The following is a 2,401-nucleotide window of genomic DNA, read 5'->3' on the forward strand; positions in this document are numbered from 1 at the left end:
CTTCCTTCCTTCCTTCCTTCCTTCCTTCCTTCCTTCCTTCCTTCCTTCCTTCCTTTTTTTTTAAGGTCTCCTGAAGTAGCTCAGGCTCACTTCCAACTCATAGCAACCCTCCTCCTTCAGACTCCCAAGTACTGAGATTATAGGCATGTGTCACCATGTCTAGCTCAATCAGCTAAGGGCCAGATGGCAATTATTTTCATCTTTGTGGGCCATGTGATGTTGTAGCTGTCCCTTGCTTTCATTGTATGATGAAAATGAGCACGTTAGGCTGTGTTCCCAAACCTCATCATTTTCCTATGCAAGTGGCAGGCGAATCCAGGCCGTTGTTTGCCAGCCAGCTTTGTATCACTCTCTTCCCAATGTCATCACTATATGCTTCCCTCTCCCTGTCTCCCTGTAATCTGATTCTGCTACAGTTTCTAGCATCTTCCCATTGCTGGTGGCAGTCCTCTGTCTTAATCCAGTGTAAGGAGTGAGTGCTCTTTCTCATCTGTATGCACTTGTTTGGTTCTGGTGATGTCATAGTCCTTGGTTTATCTGCTGATGGTGGTTTTCTCTCTTGAAAATTTGCCGCCGCCTTTTCTTCCAGACAGCTGGAATATACAAGGGCTCAGTTCTCCCTCCCTCACCTCGCCTTCCCTCTCCCCTCATACAGGCACCTAATCAGGATGTGCTTGAGTGACTGAAAGAGGGAGTGAAATTCTGACTGACACAACTGAACAGCTGTGGGTTATCACAACCCCAGTCCACCAGTCCTCCACATGTGTAGCTGTAGCGCTCTTCCGCCTTCCCTCCTATTCCCTCCTATAGGCGATGTGTAAGCTATAATGTGTCCCATCCATCTTGGTGGGGATTTATTTCCTTAGAAACATTTGGCTCACTACTAGCTTCTGACTTCATTTCATTGGTTTCTAAGTAGGACACCATAAATTTCTAAGATTTGCCACAAAATTGGAGTCCCCATACCAGTCTTGATTTTGTTGTTGTTGGTGATTGTTGACGTAGTCTTTTAGGTCATTTTGTCAAATAGGAAACTGATACTCAACCCGTACTTAGAGCTTACCTCACTTCTAACTTGGAGCCACTGCTGTCTTCACAGGTGTGAAAGTTCATGCAGACATTGAGAGAAAGATGTGTATGTTTTTGTTATCAGTAACGTGCATAGTAATCACAAAAATAGTGAGACTAGTTTAGTTTTAAATAGAAACTTTATATCTAGCACAGTAGCACTGGGAAAGGCAAAGGCAGAAGGATTACTGCAAGTATGAGATCAGCCTGATTTGCAGAGAGTTCTAGTCCAACCATGGCTACATAACAAGGCTCTGTCTCAGAACACCAAAAACCAACTTTAAATTTTATGATGTAGATTGCTAAGAGTTCTTAGAATTTGCTTGTGCTCACATGCAAGGCTTTATCTCACTCTCCTGCTCTGGTACAGTAAAACCATAGATAGTGCAAGAACAATGAATCAAGAGAGTTTCTGGTCAAAATTTTTGGGAGACTGAAATTAATTATAGCATAGTGTCTGGCTCCTCCTCTCCTTGCTCCTCATTTTTTACCTACTTCTCTTATTCTAGGCACTCGAAGAGGCCCAGAAAGCTATTCAGCAGCTCTTTGGCAAAATCAAGGATATCAAAGACAAAGCAGAAAAATCAGAGCAAATGGTGAGTTTAGGTTTCTTCCTTATGTGTTTGCACCCAGAGTGGGAAGTTAGTGTCTCATCCAGTCACAGTTATTAGGTCCTTTCTCACCCTGCCTGCCAGCTGCAGTCATGCACTCCTCCCTGTGAGTGCATCCTGACTGTCTCAGAGGAGCCGCTAGACAGGAGTGACTCATGGGCCTTGCTGCCCTACATTTGCAGCCGCTTTCAAGTAGGAAACAATCTGCTACCACCCCTCACCACAAATAGTTTCCTAGTCATTTTGGTTGTCTTTCTCTAGCGTGTTTCTAGCTTGTGTTCCCCAGTTAAGGTATCTGCGATGTAATCTGGTAAGTAGCTCATAACACTGGTCCCGGGTCTGGATGCATGCACACAGCTTTCGTTAGTTCCCACTCTCTGAATTTGTAGGTGATGAGCTCAGAAGCGCCCTGATGACCAGGAACCTAGCCTTCACCACAGCTGCTCCTCAGGAGCCATCAGGCTGTGCTGGGTTTTTGGGCTGAGATTCTGAGTCATCTGATACATCTAAATGACTGTTTTCTCAGCTATGAAATAATAATAATGTCTGCCTCACAGGATCCCTGAGCAGAGCGCCTAAGGATCTGCATTTTCTCAGGAGTACAGTACATATCACCAAACAGTATAACTTACAACTACCTGTAACTCTGCCTCCAGGGGATCTGACACCCTCACACAGATATACTTGCAGGCAAAAAGCTGAATGTGCATGAAATAATAATT

The 2,401-nt window shown here is 44.4% G+C and overlaps 1 protein-coding gene across 1 annotated transcript in view; it reads left to right on the forward strand.

Annotated features, from left to right (window-relative positions):
* The window catches only part of Vps53 (VPS53, GARP complex subunit), a 131,409-nt gene that overhangs the window by 36,754 nt on the left and 92,254 nt on the right, over nt 1-2,401 (forward strand). Inside the window, exon 5 of the mRNA XM_005349525.2 lies at nt 1,578-1,664. Coding sequence (XP_005349582.1) covers nt 1,578-1,664 — 87 coding nt within the window. The remainder of the gene's footprint in view (nt 1-1,577; nt 1,665-2,401) is intronic.

The sequence above is a fragment of the Microtus ochrogaster genome, chromosome 7 (assembly GCF_000317375.1).
Source record: "Microtus ochrogaster isolate Prairie Vole_2 chromosome 7, MicOch1.0, whole genome shotgun sequence".
NCBI classification, from domain to species: domain Eukaryota; kingdom Metazoa; phylum Chordata; class Mammalia; order Rodentia; family Cricetidae; genus Microtus; species Microtus ochrogaster.